The sequence below is a fragment of the Lissotriton vulgaris genome, chromosome 1_1 (assembly GCF_964263255.1).
Source record: "Lissotriton vulgaris chromosome 1_1, aLisVul1.2, whole genome shotgun sequence".
In the NCBI taxonomy this organism is placed as follows: domain Eukaryota; kingdom Metazoa; phylum Chordata; class Amphibia; order Caudata; family Salamandridae; genus Lissotriton; species Lissotriton vulgaris.
Window position 1 is genome coordinate 1,699,518,301 of NC_141685.1, and position 20,181 is coordinate 1,699,538,481.

General features: G+C 46.4%; 1 protein-coding gene across 2 annotated transcripts in view; it reads left to right on the forward strand.

Annotated features, from left to right (window-relative positions):
- RBM17 (RNA binding motif protein 17) overlaps positions 1–18,611 on the forward strand; it is a 286,908-nt gene extending 268,297 nt beyond the window's left edge. For both annotated transcript variants that reach the window (XM_086918944.1, XM_086918945.1), the window contains exon 12: positions 18,331–18,611. In XM_086918944.1, coding sequence (XP_086775070.1) covers positions 18,331–18,431 — 101 coding nt within the window. In that variant the 3' untranslated portion in view covers positions 18,432–18,611. The remainder of the gene's footprint in view (positions 1–18,330) is intronic.
- Positions 18,612–20,181: the final 1,570 nt, after the last annotated feature.

Sequence of the window (20,181 nt, forward strand, 5' to 3'; positions counted from 1 at the left end):
ACACAGTCTAAGTCAACGAAAGGAGCACTGGCGCCGAAAATTTCGACTGTCGCAGCTGCATCTAAGGACAAACAGCCCAGCGGATCCTTCGAAAAGGACTCCCAGGCGGCGAAAACACGAGAAAAATCTAGGTAGTCTAAGCACATCCCCGAAAAGGCGCTCTCGACGTCAAAAGCAAAGGACCCGAAGGCGACTTCGACGTCTACGTCGAAGAGATGGTCCGAAACACTCAACACCGAAAAGGCTGCCGAGATGGAAAGGAAAAAGAGAAGGCTCGAGGCCGAAATGGATAACATCCTACAAAGAAAATGGGAATTCCATGAGCGGATGAAGAGGTTCCCCATCCCGTCTAAGGCGACGGCGATCGTCGAGGACGAAGTGGAGTTCGACGCCGAAGAGCCGCCGAAAACTCCAGAGCCTCAAGAACACCAAGAGGAAGAGGGCCTATACTATGAAGAGGAAGGCGAGAAAGACCAGCACACAAGTTTGGGCTCGGCATCCTCGGTGGCGCAGGACCAGCAAGCTGCAGGTCTGTCACACCTAGGACAGAGAAGAAATACAAACAATCCTCTAAGGATCCTCCCTACATCCAGGGATCCGTCACAGCTGACTCCATCATTGCAGCGACAGCCAGAAAAAGGGCCAACGTTCCCACAAACTCAGGCCCACCACCAGACAAAGAGAGTAAGAGGATAGACCTCACTGGAAGGAAAATAGAGAGGAATGCAGCAGTACACTGGCGCATTGCCAACTCTAATGCCCTACTCAACAGACATACGTACCAGCATTGGGACGAGGTCGGACAACTGCTCAAACACCTCCCTGAGCAATACCAACAGAGGGCTACACACCTGGTGGAGGAAGGCAAGAATATATCAAACTCATGCCTGAAATCAGACCTGGATGCGGCAGACACGTCCAGCAGGCTCATGATGATCGAGTCACAGAGAGAAGGCATGCCTGGCTGAGGATCTCAGGCTTCAAGACAGAAGTGCAGAATAACATTCTGAACACCCCCTTCAATGGAGAAACTCTTTTTGGAGCACCAGTGGATGAGAAACTCACCCAACTCAAAAAGGAAAATGAAACTGCAAGGTCCATGAGGGCCTTGCAATTCAGAGGAATGAGAAGAGGCATACAGACACGGATGCAAAATGGAAGAGGGGGCAACCAGCCGGGAACGTCACATCAGACATTCCAGCAGAGCTACCAGGGCGACAATCAAGCACAGCAGGGCCAGCAAAAACAAACCTGGCAATACCAGCCTCTGGACCAGTCCTTTGGCGGGAAGGTGAATGGACGAGGGCAAACAAGAAGAGGGGGCCAGCAACCCACCTCAAAGTGACTCTGAACCACCAAGTGTGCCCACCCGCACAACACCTCTATAGGAGGGGGCACAACAAAGTCAACAAAAAAGGGTTACACAGACTAAAAATCAACAAACATGTAACACCAGTAGAAGGCAGACTAAAATACTTCTTCGAGGAATGGAAGAAAATAACAGACAAATGGATACTGAACATCATACAGTTTGGATACTGCATAGAACTGGAAAAGAAACCGCCAAACAGGAAACCAAAAAGAAAAAAGGGCTCAGCAAAAGAACTAGCACTACTCGTAGAGGAAGCACAAGAACTCCTCTGCAAAGAAGCCATAGTAAACGTACCATTCAAAGAAAGAAACAAAGGAGTGTACTCTAACTACTTCCTCGTACCAAAGGTGGACGAAACGTTAAGACCCATCCTGGACCTACGGTTCCTAAACCAATACATACCTCAGATCAGGGACGGAGACTTTATGTCCACCATAGACCTAATAGTCGCCTACCTACACATTCCCATGAACAGGCTTGCTGCCATTTTGTTGTTTGTTGTTGTGCCTCCCAGCCCGGCTCTCCACCCCGCTCCTGCCTTCCAGCTGCTCCTCCCTCCCACAGAAAGTGTAGGCTCTACCCTTCCAGCAATAGCGCTGTGACCGTCCTGAGCTTCTCAGAAGCGGTCGCTCCCCTCGCTGCTCCCTGCTCATCCACCTGGTATCGTAGCGCTTACTGCCAGACTGCTGATTGCCATCTATCACGCACTGCTCGCACTGCTTGAATTTTGTGTCATCGTAGCGCTTACTGCCAGACTTGCTCGCACTGCTGAATATTCAGTTATCGTAGCGCTTTACTGTTAGACCGTGCTTTATTTACTGTGCCATTGTGTATCACTCGCTTTGCCTGCTCTGATTATTGTTGCCTGCCTGTGCTGCCCAGTTCATAGCGCTTAATAAGGTCGTGCCCCAATCTCGTCCCGTTTCGCTTTTGGCTTGCTGCCATTTTGTTGTTTGTTGTTGTGCCTCCCAGCCCGGCTCTCCACCCTGCTCCCGCCTCCCAGCTGCTCCTCCCTCGCCCCACCCCCGCCACCATCCACTTATGACAGATGCTTTTGCGTGCAGCGTCCACGCGCAGCGGTTGCGCCCCATGCGCGCCAAAGGTAAGCCCGTCTACGCCCATCCGCGCCTGGACCGTGCCCAGCGCCATACCCCCTGGCCCCCGCAAAATCCACTCCGCCCGCATAACGTACAACGCCGCTACCCTCTCTGCACTTAACCCCGGCCGACTCCCCAACTGCTACCAAGCCGCCCCAGGACACACCCATGGATCCTTCACCTGCCACTCCTGCAAGTTCGACTGCATTAAGACCCACAGCAAATCCACATACTCCAAACAGAGCTCCAACACTAACCACCTGAAGTGCATCCTGCTCAACACCCGCTCGGTCCACAGACACGCCATTGAACTTTGGAACTTACTCGACACCACATCGCCGGACGTCGCCTTTCTTACAGAAACCTGGATCAACGCCCGACATCGCCATAGCCATCCCGGACGGCTACAAAATCATCCGAAAGGACCGCATCAAGCAAACAGGAGGAGGAATCGCCATCATCCACAAGAACACCATCCACATCACAACCAGCTCCGATGACAACCTCACAACCGCCGAACACCTTCACTTCCAGATCCACACCGACCCTAAGACCACACTCAGAGGCACCCTCATCTATAGACCACCCGGACCCCGCACACAATTCAGCGAAGACATCACTGACTTCATCAGCCCTCACGCCCTCCCCTCTGAGGACTACGTTCTACTGGGAGACCTCAACTTCCACCTGGAAAAGAACAACGACAGCAACACCACCACCCTCTTGGACAACCTCGCCAATCTCGGACTCAAACAACTTGTTGACACCCCCACCCACTATGCAGCACACGCTCGACCCAATCTTCACCTCCAGCAAGCACATCTCCTTTAATCACACCACAGCTCTCCATTGGACGGACCACAGCTGCGTTCACTTCAACTTCAAAAAGACTACGACCCACAACCACCCACAACCAATTCCACGGAGAAACTGGAACAAAATTACCACCGACCAGCTCTTCACATCGCTTCACCAAAACCCTCCTGCAAAAACATCGGACCCAAACCAAGCAGCCACCAACCTCACACAATGGATCACCCACAGCGCTGACAAATTAGCACCCTTGAAAAACCATCAAATCAAGCAAGGCAGTAAAAAAAGCCCCCTGGTTTAATGATGACCTTAAGTAATCCAAGAAGATCTGCCGCACCCTCGAGAATCCTGGCGAAAAAAACGAACCACTGACAACCTGGCCACCTTCAAGAACGCCACCCGCAAACACCACCAACTGATCCGATCCACCAAGAAATCATCATTCAAGGATCGACTCGACAACAACGCCCACATCAGCAAAGAACTATTCAACATCGTCAAAGAGTTTACCAACCCCACCGCCGGCATCAACGACATCACTCCCTCCCAAGACCTCTGCGACTCTCTAGCCTCGTTTTTCCACAACAAAATTGCTGACATAAATAACAGCTTTGGAGACCAGTCCACCCCACCCACCTCCGAACTTGAACCCCCCTCCAACGACCTTTGCGCCTGGAACTCAATCACCACTGAAGACACCATCCGCCTGAAGAACACCATTCACTCAGGATCACCAACCGACCCATGTCCCCACCACGTTTTCAACAAAGCAGACTCCATTATCGCACCCCATCTCCGAGACGTCATCAACTGCTCCCTCAACTCCGCTACCTTCCCGGAAAGCTGGAAACATGCCGAACTCAGCGCCCTCTTGAACAAACCTACAGCAGACCCCACTGAACTTAAGAACTACCGCCCCATTTCGCTCCTCCCATTCCCTGCCAAAGTCATTGAGAAAGCCGTCAACACTCAACTCACCGCCTTCCTCGAATCCAACAAATCCCTCGACCCTTCACAGTCCGGCTTCCGAGCCAAACACAGCACCGACACCGCCCTCATCGCAGCAACAGACGACATTCGAACCCTACTGGACAACGGAGAAACAGCTGCCCTCATCCTACTTGACCTCTCCGCAGCCTTCGACACAGCCTGTCATAGCACCCTTATACAACGCCTCAGCAACGTCGGAATACAAGGAAAAGCATTGGACTGGATAATCTCGTTCCTCGCCGGAAGAACCCAGAGTCAACCTCCCCCCTTTCAGATCAGAGGCCACCGAAGTCATCTGCGGCGTACCCCAAGGATCTTCACTCAGTCCCGCCCTCTTCAACGTATACATGAGTCCCCTCGCATCAATTGCGCGCCAACACAACCTCAACATTATCTCCTACGCAGACGACACCCTCACCAAAGACCCAAACACTGCCAAAACCAACGTACACGAAGGGATGAAAGAAGTAGCCGAGTGGATGAAGAACAGCCGTCTAAAACTGAACTCTGACAAAACGGAAGTCCTCATCTTAGGATCATCCCCCTCCGCCTGGGACGACTCATGGCGGCCACCGGCCCTGGGAACCGCACCCATACCAACGGACCACGCACGTAACCTGGGCTTCATTCTGGACTCCTCCCTCACGACGACCAGACAAGTCAACGCCGTCTCATCATCATGCTTCAACATCCTACGCATGCTCAAAAAAATCTTCAGTTGGATCCCCACCGAAACCAGAAAAACAGTCACCCATGCACTGGTCACAAGTCGACTGGACTACGGAAACACCCTTTACGCCGGAACCACAGCCAAACTACAGAAAAAACTCCAACGCATCCAAAACGCCTCAGCCAGACTCATCCTTGACATTTCCCGCCAAGCTCACATTTCAGGTCACCTGAAAGACCTCCACTGGCTCCCCGTCAACAAGAGAATAACGTTCCGCCTTCTCACCCACGCACACAAAGCCCTCTACGACCTAGGACCTGAATTCCTCAACACGCGCCTGTCCTTTTACCACCCCCACCCGCCAACTTCGATCGTCTAATCAAGCCCTCGCCGCAATCCCACGCATCCAAAGATCCACCATGGGGGGAAAATGCTTCTCCTACTTAGCGGCCAAGACCTGGAATTCTCTCCCCACCCACCTCCGCCTTACACAGAACCACCTCTCCTTCAGAAAACAACTAAAAACTTGGATATTTGATAAGTAAAGCTCCCCCCCTCCCTCAAGCGCCTTAAGACCCTCTGAGTGAGTAGTGCGCTATTCAAATTTAGACTTGACTTGACTTGACTCTGCACTCGGAATCTGCACTCTGTACCTGCACTCTCCACTTTGCACTCTCCACTTTGCACTCTCCACTCTGTACTCTCCACTCTGTACTCTCCACTCTGTACTCTCCACTCTGTACTCTCCACTCTGTACTCTCCACTCTGTACTCTCCACTCTGTACTCTCCACTCTGTACTCTCCACTCTGTACTCTCCACTCTGTACTCTCCACTCTGTACTCTCCACTCTCCACTCTCCACTCTCCACTCTCCACTCTCCACTCTCCACTCTCCACTCTCCACTCTCCACTCTCCACTCTGCACTCTGCACTCTGCACTCTGCACTCTCCACTCTGTACTCTCCACTCTGTACTCTCCACTCTGTACTCTCCACTCTGTACTCTCCACTCTGTACTCTCCACTCTGTACTCTCCACTCTCCACTCTCCACTCTCCACTCTCCACTCTCCACTCTCCACTCTCCACTCTCCACTCTCCACTCTCCACTCTCCACTCTCCACTCTCCACTCTCCACTCTGCACTCTGCACTCTGCACTCTGCACTCTCCACTCTGCACTCTCCACTCTCCACTCTCCACTCTCCACTCTCAATCTGCACTCTCAATCTGCACTCTCAATCTGCACTCTGAATCTGCACTCTGAATCTGCACTCTGCATTCTGAATCTGCACTCTGCATTCTGAATCTGCACTCTGCATTCTCAATCTGTACTCTGCACTCTCAATCTGCACTCTACACTCTCAATCTGCACTCTCAATCTGCACTCTCAATCTGCACTCTGCACTCTCAATCTGCACTCTCAATCTGCACTCTGCATTCTGAATCTGCACTCTGCATTCTCAATCTGCACTCTGCATTCTCAATCTGTACTCTGCACTCTCAATCTGCACTCTACACTCTCAATCTGCACTCTCAATCTGCACTCTCAATCTGCACTCTCAATCTGCACTCTGCACTCTCAATCTGCACTCTCAATCTGCACTCTGCACTCTGCACTCTGAATCTGCACTCTGCACTCTCAATCTGCACTCTCAATCTGCACTCTGAACTCTCAATCTGCACTCTCAATCTGCACTCTCAATCTGCACTCTCAATCTGCACTCTCAATCTGCACTCTGCACTCTCAATCTGCACTCTGCACTCTCAATCTGCACTCTGCACTCTCAATCTGCACTCTGTCTGCACTCTGCACTCTCAGTCTGCACTCTGCACTCTCAGTCTGCACTCTGCACTCTCAATCTGCACTCTGCACTCTCAATCTGCACTCTCAATCTGCACTCTCAATCTGCACTCTCAGTCTGCACTCTGCACTCTCAGTCTGCACTCTGCACTCTCAGTCTGCACTCTGCACTCTCAGTCTGCCCTCTGCACTCTCAATCTGCACTCTGCACTCTCAATCTGCACTCTGCACTCTCAATCTGCACTCTCAATCTGCACTCTCAATCTGCACTCTCAATCTGCACTCTCAATCTCACTCTGCACTCTCAATCTGCACTCTCAATCTGCACTCTGCACTCTCAATCTGCACTCTGCACTCTCAATCTGCACTCTCAATCTGCACTCTCACTCTGCACTCTCACTCTGCACTCTCACTCTGCACTCTCACTCTGCACTCTCAATCTGCACTCTCAATCTGCACTCTGCACTCTCAATCTGCACTCTGCACTCTCAATCTGCACTCTGCACTCTCAATCTGCACTCTGCACTCTCAATCTGCACTCTCAATCTGCACTCTCAATCTGCACTCTCAATCTGCACTCTGCACTCTCAATCTGCACTCTCAATCTGCACTCTCAATCTGCACTCTGCACTCTCAATCTGCACTCTCAATCTGCACTCTCAATCTGCACTCTCAATCTGCACTCTCAATCTGCACTCTCAATCTGCACTCTCATTCTGCACTCTGCACTCTCAATCTGCACTCTCAATCTGCACTCTCAATCTGCACTCTCAATCTGCACTCTCAATCTGCACTCTCAATCTGCACTCTCAATCTGCACTCTCAATCTGCACTCTGCACTCTCAATCTGCACTCTCACTCTGCACTCTCAATCTGCACTCTGCACTCTCAATCTGCACTCTCACTCTGCACTCTCAATCTGCACTCTGCACTCTCAATCTGCACTCTGCACTCTCAATCTGCACTCTGCACTCTCAATCTGCACTCTCAATCTGCACTCTGCACTCTCAATCTGCACTCTCAATCTGCACTCTCAATCTGCACTCTCAATCTGCACTCTCAATCTGCACTCTCAATCTGCACTCTGCACTCTCAATCTGCACTCTGCACTCTCAATCTGCACTCTGCACTCTCAATCTGCACTCTGCACTCTCAATCTGCACTCTGCACTCTCAATCTGCACTCTGCACTCTCAATCTGCACTCTGCACTCTCAATCTGCACTCTCAATCTGCACTCTGCACTCTCAATCTGCACGCTGCACTCTCAATCTGCACTCTGCACTCACATTCTCCGGATGATGCCATCATTGATATCATCAAGGTAGGATGTCACTTGATATGTCATTAGTGATGTCATTGACGGAGGGGGGTGGGGGGTTGGGGCATCTTGTCACTAGGTGCAAGATGGCCACCACCTAGTGAGGCTCTGCTGGCTGGACGGGTCTTTTAAGTACGCCTCTTCACAATAATGGTCATTGATGTGTGAGCATATCTATGTATATCAAAGCATGCTTTTAATATGAATAACAGCGGTGGGGGCTGAAAAGACAAGCAGGCTGGGAGAGGCGATGTCGGAGGCTTCTGTGAGCTCCCTGCCTGTCGTTTCCAGCGGTGGGGGCTGAAAGGACGAGCAGGCGGGGAGATGCGATTTCAGAGGCCTCTGCGAGCCGGCATCTGCCTTCAATTACCAGGGGCCCACAAGCTTTGGCAGGGAGCCAGCATGTGCGCATCAGGCCAAACTTACTGCAGAATGGTGAACGCGCCCGACCAGCTGGATTCCATTACCGCGGCACCCTGACAGCTCCTAATTGAAATGTATGGACTGCCATGCGCATAACCGCACAGAAAATGCAGGAAGTGCCGAACGTGAAATATATATGGCCTATTGCGTTAAGGCTACTACAAACACGGCACCACGAGGACCAATTACCATGCAGATGGCAAAAATAACTACTGACAATCTCGCGCACTGAGGAATTTTTGCTACACTATTCTGAGTCCCTTAACAATACGGCTCGGAGCTCCGCCCCACTGCTGACGCAGTGGTGACGTAGGCCGAGCCCTAAAGATTCCTGGAAGGGGCTAAAAGGATAGCACCACCCAAAAGAATGCCGCCACTGGCATGGAACCTTAATTTTAATCCTAACAGAGCTTATGAAGGCGCCTTTTGAACCCATCCATAAGGCCTCACTACAAATGCGCACAATGAAGACCGCCTTTCTAGTGGCAATCACCTCGCTACGCAGAGTAAGCGAACTGCAAGCACTAACGCTACAAGAACCTTGCATCCAAATACACAATGGCAGGGTGGTGATGAGAACGGACCCACACTTTATGCCAAAGGTGGTGTCAAAGTTTCACATGAACCAGACAATACAAATACCAAGCTTCTTTCAGAAACCATCCACAAGCGCAGAGAGGGCACTGCACACTCTGGACACTAGAAGGGCAGGAATGCATTACGTGGAAAGAACTAAAGAGCACAGTAAAACAAAGCAGTTCTTTGTGTCCTTCGCAAGCAGTATCCTGGGTAGACCAGTAACACAGGGCACCACCGCACGATGGATCTCACAAACAAACAATACAATTCTGCCACAAGCAGGCAGGTCAAGAACTAACAGAGGGGGCACAAGCCCACTCTACCAGTAAAAAGGGAGCAACAATAGCCTTCCTGGCTAACACACCCGTTCAAGACATATGCCTGGCAGCAACATGGGCTTCAGTGCATACGTTCACTAAGCACTACTGCGTGGATAAACAAATGAACAAGGAAGCACAAGTAGGACAGAAAGTGCTTCAACATGTATTCAACAACCAATGCTCATCTTCCACCCAGCCGCCACAAGCATAACAAACCGCTACAAAGTCTATGCACAGCATAGTGAATCCAGAAAGATTCACGCTGCAAAATGAATAGTTTCTTACCTGTTGGTGGAGATTTGCAGCTTGAAGATCTTTCTGGATTCACTAGCGAACCCACCCACCTCCACCAGAATGATGAGGCAGGAGAAGAAGGTGGAAATACAAGGACAATATACAAACAGAGACCTTAAGAGACAAAGTGGAAATTCATTTACTTTCAAGGAAGAACTTGAAAACATCGCAAAAGGATTCACGAACACAACACAAAAACAAGAAAAAAAGAATCCGAAGATGGCGCCCAAAGGTGGGAGCTTCCGCAGGAAGCGTGCCGACGTCACAGGAAGGACACCAAAAGGTGGAACGTCGACGCCACCTGGGCTACGGAAAAAAAAATAAGAAAAGACTACGATTCCGGACCCAACCACTAGACCACAGAATAATGCACTGCATAGTGAATCCAGAAAGATCTTCAAGCTGCAAAACCACACCGACAAGAAACTATTCGTTATCATTTATTTTAACTTTGTCACACACTTTTAGATAGGCTAATTCTTTGTCCGTGCATTTAATGTCATTACTTAGAGTTTGTGTTAATATGAACCTCTGGAATCTCTTCTAATATTTTATTTAATGAGTGTTCCTGAATTCTACAACTTTCAACTTATCAGGAGATAATGTTGGATTCGTTTTAACAGACTAGAAACCTTTAGATTCCGATGTAGATGTCTGATGTACTGAAATTAGTAATTTAAGATTACTCCCAAATCAATAAGATGAATTCTATAATCCCCAAAAATATCACATTGTCATTGAATAATGAGGAAAGAACTTTTGGATAACGCTTAACACATTACCTAAAGTCAACACTTTAATATTAATTTACAACAACCATTAACTAATTTAGTTCTTGCTTTATAAAAGTGAAAAGAATGCTAGTGCAGCAGCTGAAACTCACTTTTAGTGGTGATTTTATTGAGGCTAACCCTCACTGCAATGCCAAAGGGATGAGGCAGTGGTAAGGTCTTCTAGGAGGCCGTATGAACTCGCAATCCAACAGAGGAAAACGACTATTGCTTAAGAGCATAGATTACATTCCTATGGGCCCTAGAGCATATACCATCAAACCACCTTCTCTCCTTCGTACCCTTGGGCCTGCTGTTAACAGTTATAGCTGTTAAGTATATGCTTTGTTAGCTTATCAAAGGCATCTAAGACCGCTTTATCCTGTGATCCCATATCCAAACAGCTGTATCTCATCTGCACACACTGCGTACAGGCTATCTAAAAATTCTCTGGTATCACCTCAGACCATTTTAGCCTGCATGCTTGATCTTTTAAGCTAAGCACGAAATTTGAGATACTCCATTCTTCCCCTCTATGTACTCCAGTGCAATGAACCAGTTCAAGTATAGAAGGATTATGATCGCTATGACTAGACCAAGAAAGAGTTGACTTATGAACTGTAGGGGCTAAAGGTGCAGAAATCATTATGAAATCAATAATACTAGAGGAACACCTACCTGTATAAGTTGGGACTAGAGCATCCGTTCCCAGCTGTTCGAGACAAAGCAAGTTGTTACCAGCAAGGGGCTCTTCTAAAAGATGGCTTGATTCCGTATGTTCAAAGTGGGCAGCTAGATGTAGAGCATCCACAGAACCCCTTCGAGAAGAACAGCCCAGATTGCAAAGATGTGTGTTAAAATCACCTAAAATTATGAGCTCATAATAGGAGCGTAGCCTCTCGCCATATTGTATGAAAAACCTCTCCAGTTCTACTAGGTGCTTAGTGATAAAATTCTACAATAAGAATTACAAACATTTACTACCAGCAGAAGAGTACTATTCGAAAACAGCAGCTCTACTGCTAACAAATGAGCTGATTGACATTCCACTATTCTGGCAGTTCAAGTGAGCTTAAGTAAAACCAATAAAATACCTCCCTTAGATCTGTCCACTGTGACTGGAGTAGCGCATTTAAAAAAAGAATTGAAACCATCCAGATAAAAAGTCTCAGTGGTGTCCCATGTTTCCTGCAGAGCAATTATATCACAATTCACAAGCAACCTCTTCCATGATGCATCCTCCCCTTTGGACCCAAGTCCAGCTATGTTCCAGGACAAAACCTTCATACAGAAGGAATCTAAAGTGACGGGAGTTAGATTAGGGAGGGGTGTGCTAACATTCCCTATCTGGGACACAGACCTTGGGCCTCGTAGCTCAGCCCTACCAGTGCTTGTTGGTAATTTAACGTAATTTCTCCTCCAGTGGATCCTCGTTGTTAGTCGCAAACACTAAATTGTTTTACCCTGCTTGGAATCCAGAAATATATCAAATCTAGAAAGAAGTATGAATAAATATACAAGTTTTTTAATGTTTTACTATTCAGCCAGTTATTTTAATAATAACAAAAGGATCACTAAGCAAAGAGTGGTAAACGTTTACAAGCCGTTTTTGAAGAAAAATAACATGGAAGAGGGGCCATGTTAAAAGGCTGCAATTGCAAAGGGATGGAAATCTAACACAGTTCGCTTAAGGAATTACTCACCACCAGTATCCCATCGTAACCTGGAAGCCATTTCACTTTTATGGGAACACAACAACCTTGGGTATAACTCTGTTGGAAGTAGTTACTCTTCTCTGGGGAGGAGGGGTTGCTTATCACTATAATGAAGATTTCCCTCGAAGGTTCTCCGTTATTAAACATGAGCACTGAATACAGTAGCAAGCGCATCCCTTTTTATAGCAGAATAAGGAAGTAAGGAGATTGTCTTGAGAACACGAGTTCAGACTTCTAAACAGTGGCTTTACATATCTCTGAAACTTTAGTATTATTTCCTAAAGCCATCAAAGTCCCTTTACGTCTACCAGAGTGGGCTTTGGGACTTTGACAGAGTTTTGTTTTCCAACTGATAAAGAAGAGCACAGCACACAAATTGATTTGTCTTCACATAGGCTGCTTCACTGTGGCTTAAAATGTTCAAGCTGGACTAATTGCCAAATGGTTGCTCTGACTGCCTAATGTCTCTTATCTGGTTAGGACTTAATTAGAGAACTCTTAACATAAATAGTGTAAATGGATCTTTCTGCTGTAGAAGACTAATTTTGAAAGAATGTTGGTAATGAAATGATCTGATCAACATAGCAATCTCACTCCTCCATAGGTAAGAAAAAAAACCTGGATCAGTTCTCATTCCTTGTTCTTAGGAAAAACACTGTCAAGCTCATGAGGAGAGAGATTGTAACTTGCTAACTGCAGCTGAGGCAATATCTACAAGAATACTGCTCATATGCTGTAAAAAAGCTTAATTGATTGTTACGAGAGGTGGTCACATTTGCCTGGTGACAATAATGGTAAGCTTATATGGGGGAGAGGGGCTCTGTTTAGTGGAAGACTTTCTCCATAACTCCTATACAATCCTTAACCACTTGCATTTTGATAAAAGATTTGTGCAGGATATTTTCTATAAATCATAATAGCTGCTTGGTGTTATTTTGATTTGTATAGGGCACTAATCACCTGATAGGGTATCCAGGAGCTTGGGCAGTTGTGTAAGATTGTAATCCCCAAGGTGCTTCTACGTAGAGCCAGATCTTCAGGTTCCTAGGAAACTCGAGGAGGGAGGCTGTGATGAGTGCAGGAAGGTTGTTCCATGTCTTGGGTGCAATGTAGGAGAATGACAGTGAACCCCAGTTTTGCTTTTGCGGATGTGGTAAATGTGTGCGAGTCAGGCAGAGTGTTTAGGTGTCTGGTGAGTTGGTGAAAGTGTTTGCGGCTGTTCAGATATTCTGTTCCTGTGTTGGGGAGGGCTTTGTATATGTGCATGAGAAGTTTGAATTGGCTGCGCTTGTGAATGGAGAGCCTGTGTAGCTTCCTGAGGTGTGTTGTGATGTGGGTGCAGCATGGGAGGTCGAGTAGGAATCTTGCAGCTGTGTTCTAGATGGTCTGGAGTCTGTGTATGAGTTGCTTGGAGATGCCGGCATAGAGAGTGTTGCCGTAGTCCAGCCTGCTGGTGAGGAGTGCTTGCGGGAGTGTCCGTCTGGTGTTCTGAGGTAACCCTGTTAAGATTTTTCGCAGCTTGCGTAGGATGTAGAAGCAGGAGGTGCCCACTGCGTTGACTTGAGCTGTTATATTACATTTGTGGTCTAGAATGATTACTAGATTTCTTGCGTGGTCTGTGGGTGTTGGTCCTAGCTCCAACGGCCACTTGATGAAGTCCAGTGGGGAGTTTTTGTTGCTGAAGACCTGTACTTCTGTCTTGTCGGAGTTGAGCTGCAGGCAGTTAGTTCACATTCAGTCTACTACTTTGTTCATGTAGTTGGTGAAATTGGTTCTGGCAGTGTTTGTTTCGTCTGTCAGCGAGAGGATGGGTTGGGTGTCATCAGCATAGGAGATGACAGTGATATCTTGTCAACAAATGATGTTGGCGAGTGGTGGCATGTATCATTTGAAAAGGATGCGGCTGAGGGACGATCCCTGTGGGACTCCGCAAATCAATTTCTTCGTCTCTGTTGTGAAGGGTAGCTGCCTGACCCTTTGGGTTCTACTCTTGAGGAAGGAACAGATCCATTTGAGAGGATATCCTTGTATGCCAATCTCTGGGTTATGGGAGACAGTGTTGTAGACTGCAGAGAGGTCGAGCAGGGTGAGGGCCGCTGTTTCTCCTTGGTCCAGGATGACTAGATTTTCATTGGTGTCCACTATGACTGCTGTTTTGGTGCTGGGGTTCTTTCTGAATCCTGATTAGGTGTTGTCTAGAAGATGGTGAAGTTCGATTATATAAGTTTTGAGTTGCTTATTGATGGGTTTCTCAATCACTTTGGCTAGATAGGGAAGCAGGAAGACGGATCAGAAGTTGCTAAGTGGATTCAGGTTCAATGTGGGCTTCTGGAGGAGGGCGTTGCTTTCTGCAAGTTTCCATTCATCCGGGAAAGTGCCAGATGTGATTGAGGTGTTGATGTACTGCAGGGTGGTGCTGATTGATTATGTTCACAGGTTGTAGATGTGGTGGGGTCATAGGTCCGAAAGGGCTCCTGAGTGGAGCGTCCCCATGATTGCTGCTGTCTTGTTTCTGGTGAGGGTTGAACATTCGGTCAGGTGGCTTTCTTGGTTGGTGGTGGGTAGGTTAGCAGTGAGTTCTCTGGGGTTGGGCTGGTATGTACAATTGCTGTAGATGTTTGCGATTTTGCTGCGGAAGAAGTTGGTTAGGTTGTCGCAGAGTTGTTAAGAGGCAGCGATATTGGTGACAGTGGCTGAGGGCGAGGTAAAGTCCCTAACGATCGAGAAGATCTCCATGCAGTTGTTGGAGCTTTGTTTGATGCGGTCCACTTGTGCTTTTTTTCTTGTTGTCTCTTATTTGCTGGTGAGAGTGTCTGAGTGCAGCCTTGTAAAAGGTAGTTCTGTTGGTGGTGTCGTGACTGGCTCTCCATTTCCTTTCTACCTGTTTCCAGTGACATTTGGTGTCTCAGGGGTCTTCTGTGTAGCAGCTAGCCTGCCTGTTTGATCTACTATGCTAATTGGGTTTGATAGGTGCCACGAAGTCCGTACAGTTCTTGATCCAGTTGTTGATGTCCTTTTCGAGGTTGTCTGTGGGGCTAGATTAATTCGTGCTGAGCCAGTCTGCTTCTGTGATTTGGGCCCAGCTGCACTGAAATGCTGAACCTGATATTGGTGTTGACTTGAGGTTTGTTGATTTGGAAGTGGTTGATGGAGTGGTCAGTCCATGTAAGCAGTGTGGTGGAGATGTATTTGATGTTGCTTGTTGTGAAGATAGGGTCCAGTGTGTGCCCTGCAGTTTGTGTTGGTTCTGGGACGAGTTTGGTGGATCTGAAGTTGCTGAAGCATTCGAGGAGTGCTGTAGCGCAGGTGTCTTTTCGGTCTTCCAGGTGAAAGTTGAGGCCACCGACGAGACTGTAGGCTCTGGAGTCGATGGTGAGTGGAGCGATGAAGCTGGCAATAAGGTTGTTAAAGATTGCTCATAGTTCTTGTGGTCAGTAGGCAAGGGTTCCATTCAGGGTGACGTTTTTGGTTATTTGCAGGTTGAAGTGCAGGCGTTACATTAATAGTTGTGGCGTTCTCGGTGGATGGTGTACATTTGATGGATTCCCTGGTGCATCTTAATCAAAAGAAATGCAACTCTGATCTTGCCACATGAATAAGTTAAGGAAGTATTGCTTATTCTTGGAACCTGATCAGGTTGAAGGTACTCTACAGAACCAGATGCAGAACCTCTTACATTTAAATACAAAGGAAGTTCTGGTCAAGGTCCGCCTTGCTTCTTTTAGGATTGTCTTTATGGTCTTGGAGAATGTTTAAAGCCCCTTATTCTAATCAAGGAGAATAAAGGTCACTACTAATGTGGCCCTTGCAGCGCGTCCACCGGTCCTCGGTGGGTGGTGTGTATTTGATGGATTCCCTGGTGCATCTTAATCAAGAAATGCAACTCTGATCTTGCCACATTAAGAAGTTAAGGATGTATAACTGGCCAAAATAGTGGAGGAAACAGGGCTTTTAATGTTTTCCTACGCTGATGATTCCCAGCTGCTTTTTTCTTTTTCAGCTGCAGATTCTGATAATTCCTCCACCCTACAACTCGGACTCTGTAAAATCGCCGACTGGATGCAAAAAAACTTCCTAAAACTTAACGGCGAAAAAACCGAGTTAATCGTGTTGGGCAAAAATAAAGAACTTTGGGGACCCCAACATTGGCCAACTGAAATGGGCACCCCCCCTACCCCGGTTACTCATGCTCGCAACCTGGGCGTCATTATTGACGACTCACTCAGTTTACATCAGCAAGCGGTAAAGACTTCAGCCACCTGCTTTGCCATATTAAAATGGCTAAAAAAGATCTGTTGGATGCTGCCTGAAAACACCAAGAAAACAGTTGTCAATGCCCTAATAACATCTAGGCTAGATTATGGCAACGTTTTGTACCTGGGGGCGAACAAAGCTACTGTCCGCAGGTTGCAATCAGTGCAAAATGCAGCAGCCAGACTTCTCTGTAAAATTCCCATCTCTACTCCAACCACTAAATACATCAGGAAGTTACACTGGCTAAAAATTGAAAACCGAGTTAAATTCAAATCTCTATGTTTTATGCACAGGATTTCCACCAACACCGCTCCTAAATATCTGCAAAACCTGGTGCGCCCCTACCGTCCTTCCAGATCTCTTCGGTCTTCCACGGCAAATCATTTTGAAATTCCAAGGACCAGGCTGTCACGCATGGGTGGCAAGTCCTTCTCATTCCTAGGACCTTCGCTCTGGAATTCAATGCCACATACATTGCGGTCTGAGTCGAATTACATCAAATTCAGAAAAGCCTTAAAAACATGGCTCTTTAACATCTAGTTTTCTGTAACCGCATTGCTATTGGGATCTGCCGCGCCGGGAAACCCTTTGTTGGGTAGCTGTGCGCATTACAAATGTAAACAAATAAAAAATAAAATATTACTTATTCTTGGAATCTGATCAGGTTGAAGGTACTCTAAGTTCCGCCTTGCTTCTTTTATGATTGTCTTTATGACCTTGAAGAATGTTTAAAACCCTATATTCAAGTCGAGGAGAATAAATGACACTACTAATGTGGCCCTTGCCTGCATCCACCATTTCATTCGGGTGTGATAAAGCATTTGCATTGTGTGTAATTCTGGTAAGCTGCTGTACCTGCAAATGGAAATTCAAAAACCACAAAGTACTTCGAGCTGTATAATGCATCCATGAATTCTACCAGTTTAAAACAAAATTGAGGAGAGATAGGAGGTGAAATTCTACAAGTTGAACGTATAACTATGGGTCCAAAAGAAAACGGTCTCATCTAAAGATTAAAAAATTGCTGACTAGAAATTCCTTGGGGTGCAGCAAAAGATATTTATGAGCAAAACTCTGGGCCTGCCTGACGAGCCTAAAACAACTAGAATGCAAAAAGGCACATTAAGTCAGTTAGCAAAGTATAGAAAAACGTAAATAGTACCTCAAACGTTCTCCTTCAACTTCATGCATAGCCTGGAGCTCAAAAACTGACTGAACAGAACTGCACAGGATTACATTGACCTCGGATAGGCTGAGCAACGTTTGCTGTGTACTGAACCTAAGCAGCTAAAATTAGCATTCCCTGCTCTGACAAAATCAAGCTGGGGCAACATGAGTGAGCCTGAATTTTCTGGAATGTACTGAAACTAAGTAAATTGGACAATATGACCTAGACCAGCTAACATCGGTACAAGCATATGGGAGAAGCAGAAAGTCCATGCAGGACATGGTGGAAGTAGATTGGCATGTAACATTCAACACATGTGAGAGCAAAGTTCTCAGATTTCTAAGTAAACTCTCCTCTTAACATGGGCTAGTTAGAACACATCTGCGTTTTTTCCCACAGGTGGAACTTCCTGCCTACTTTACATGGTCTGTAAGCTTGCTTGACTTAATTGAAACTGTGGAAATTAGACGTTTGTAATTTTGACACCTATTTATCTACGATTGAGCAACTTCTCTTACAGTGGGGAATTGTAGTAAATAAGCTAATGCTTTCTGTCTTTAAAAGTTTTAAAATGTAGTTTTAAAATGTTTTTAATGTTTACATTTAGTACCGAGGTGGATGTGCCACTGTGATTGTTTGGCCTATGCATTGTATGAACTGATTACCATCAAATACATTAATTATTTATTCATTTGTGAAAGACATCGAAAATGTATTAATTTACATTGTGTTTCTTTTGTTTTCCAGCGGTGGTTGATCTGAATGGACGATATTTTGGTGGCCGAGTGGTGAAAGCTAGCTTCTACAACTTAGACAAGTTCCGTGTTTTGGATCTGGGGGACTTATGATCCAGCCTTTGGACTTTTTATTCCCTGCTGGACCAGTCTTGTTTTGAGTTGGAAACTCAGAGCGGTGTGGACAAGTCTGTCCTTATTGAAAAATGAACTTTTGGAATGGTTTTGTCACGTTCATTGTGATGCCCCATTTTATTTTGACTTTTATAGTATAAAGACATTTGTAACAACGTATTCTGTATGTGTGATTCGTTCTTTTTATTTTTTCTTCTCCAGTGTTTTGGCATATGCCATGATTTCTGTTAAGTAGATAAGATTCCTTTAATGCTTAGAGAAACTGCTTAACATAACTGCATGATTTTTATTTAATAAAATAGAATAGTTGCAATACAGACTTGCAGAGCTCATCCATCTGCTTCATCACCTATTTCAAGTGGCAGTGCTTGGTCATTTACCCAAAATCTCCTGCCAAGACACAAAGGAAATGAACTGCGGCGCCGAAGTGTTGATATGGTCTGGTTTTTATTACTTGATAACCTCTATATATTTACCTATGTCCGTCATGATACCTACATCCTTCATGAAAGATTTCTTCATGCTGTGAAGTGGAACACGGTTAGCAAATTTGGGGATGTCATTACGTTTGACTATCAATATATTTATTTTCCGTTAGTTTGGCAGGGTACTTTTCATGCATGCAATAGCTTTAAAATGATCTCCACTAGGTTAGAATTTTCTTTGGGCTTAATTGGATCTCTGCATATACAGGGTAATTTATTGTTTTGAAAACATCTAAAGTTGTTGCTTTGAATCAGTGAACTGATCTCACCTATTGAATGTTATTTTGTAAGGAAACTTTCTTTTATTTTGAATTTCTAAAGCGTACTTAATTTATTGAAATGCATTTTTGTTTCTTACATTGTGGTATTCTTATGGCACTGAAATTGTGTAAATATTGTAAGGATGTTTTAAAATACTTTAATTCTGGAAAAAAGCGATGGGTGTAAAGTAAAGTAAAGGAAGCCAATTATTTTCTCTGAGGCATCTTAAATTAGAGAAATACCAGTATGCTGCTGCATGGATATAATTGTATACTGGAAGAAAGATTGCTCGAGGCATATGAGCTGCAGATTGTACACTTATGCATAGATCGCCATCTGGTGTTGGGCTCAGATGTTTGCATGTTGTTTTTGTCTTTGAAGAAGTCTTGTAGTCACAAGCCTGGTGACTCCTCCTTCGGTGGACAGTGCGCATGGGTTTCGGCTCCATCGTTAGATAGTTTTTTCCGCCATCGGGTTACGGATGTGACTTGCTGCGCTCCGGATCGGAATCGTTCTCGAAACCCCTTCGACGCGTAATCCCACTTACCGACAGTATTGTCTCGATCACGTACCTTCGACGCACACCCTCGACAACTTCCATTACTCTTCTCCTGCGAACCTCAACGCGGGCCATTGGGCCTACCTGCACTGATAAAGAAGGATGTCGATGATAAGGACTCCATTTAAAAAATGTCCACAGTGTGGTGCTAAATTCTTTACACTCTGACCTCCATCCTGTCTGTAATCTGTGTCTCTCTCCTGAACATCGAGAGGACAATTGTGAAGGTTGCCTCTCATTTAAATCAAAGAAGACCATCCGGGCTCGTCGAGCTTGAAGCCGCGACATGCAGCAAGGCACAGGTTCCATTCCGGACATCTTCCATCCTGGTCCGACAACCTTCCAGAGCCAGAAGAGATTCTGGACTCCGAAGCAGACATCGACGGCGAATATGACATCACCCAGCTCAAAAGGACGTGAGTAC